This window comes from Mesitornis unicolor, unplaced genomic scaffold, assembly GCF_000695765.1.
Source record: "Mesitornis unicolor isolate BGI_N332 unplaced genomic scaffold, ASM69576v1 scaffold43462, whole genome shotgun sequence".
NCBI classification, from domain to species: domain Eukaryota; kingdom Metazoa; phylum Chordata; class Aves; order Mesitornithiformes; family Mesitornithidae; genus Mesitornis; species Mesitornis unicolor.
The window spans coordinates 1-1,052 of NW_010170640.1; the positions used below are offsets into that span (position 1 = coordinate 1).

General features: G+C 62.9%; 1 protein-coding gene across 1 annotated transcript; it reads left to right on the top strand.

Annotated features, from left to right (window-relative positions):
- Positions 1-15: 15 nt before the first annotated feature.
- Positions 16-1,050, top strand: LOC104536991 (metallothionein-2; the record flags this gene model as incomplete). Its single annotated transcript, XM_010179747.1, has 2 exons — positions 16-82; positions 1,006-1,050. Coding segments are annotated over 2 exons (112 nt in total), but the record flags the coding sequence as incomplete, so codon positions are not given.
- Between the last annotated feature and the right edge of the window lie 2 nt (positions 1,051-1,052).

The window sequence follows — 1,052 nt, forward strand, 5'->3', positions numbered from 1 at the left end:
CGCTCTCCCGCCCCAGGTGACTCCTGCTCCTGCGCCGGGTCCTGCAAATGCAAGAACTGCCGCTGCCGGAGCTGCCGCAAGAGTGAGTGCTGGGCTCAGTCTGGGGGGGAGGTCCTGTCCCCGGGGTGACCCAGCCTTTCCCTAGGGGAATCCTTCCTCACCCTGCAGGACCCCTATAGGGATCTCCCTGCCCCATAGGGGAGCCCATCTTTGCCCTGCAGGACCCCTATAGGGATCTCCCTGCCCCATAGGAGAACCCCTCTTCGCCCTGCAGGACCCCTATAGGGGTCTCCCTGCCCCATAGGAGAACCCCTCTTCGCCCTGCAGGACCCCTATAGGGGTCTCCCTGCCCCATAGGAGAACCCCTCTTCGCCCTGCAGGACCCCTATAGGGGTCTCCCTGCCCCATAGGAGAACCCCTCTTCGCCCTGCAGGACCCCTATAGGGGTCTCCCTGCCCCATAGGAGAACCCCTCTTCGCCCTGCAGGACCCCTATAGGGGTCTCCCTGCCCCATAGGAGAACCCCTCTTCGCCCTGCAGGACCCCTATAGGGGTCTCCCTGCCCCATAGGAGAACCCCTCTTCGCCCTGCAGGACCCCTATAGGGGTCTCCCTGCCCCATAGGAGAACCCCTCTTCGCCCTGCAGGACCCCTATAGGGGTCTCCCTGCCCCATAGGAGAACCCCCCTCCTTGCCCTGCAGGACCCCCATAGGGACCTCCTGACCCTTTTCCCATAGACAGCTCCTTCTTGCCCTGTAGGACCCCCTGTGGAAATTCTAGTGCTCCCCCATTAGGGTGCTTCTGCCCCATAGGACTCTCATGGGGCTCCTTTCTTCTTCCCTGTCCTGTAGGACTCTCATGAACACCCCAAGCCACTGCCCCATTGGGGTCACAACCCTGCCCATGGTTGGGGAGGTGTTTCTCCACTCTCCATAAGGTGCCCCTGCCCCATGGGACCCCCATCCTTTCCTGCCCACCCACTAATTCTCATGTCATTACCCCCCAGGCTGCTGCTCCTGCTGCCCCGCCAGCTGCAGCAACTGCGCCAAGGGC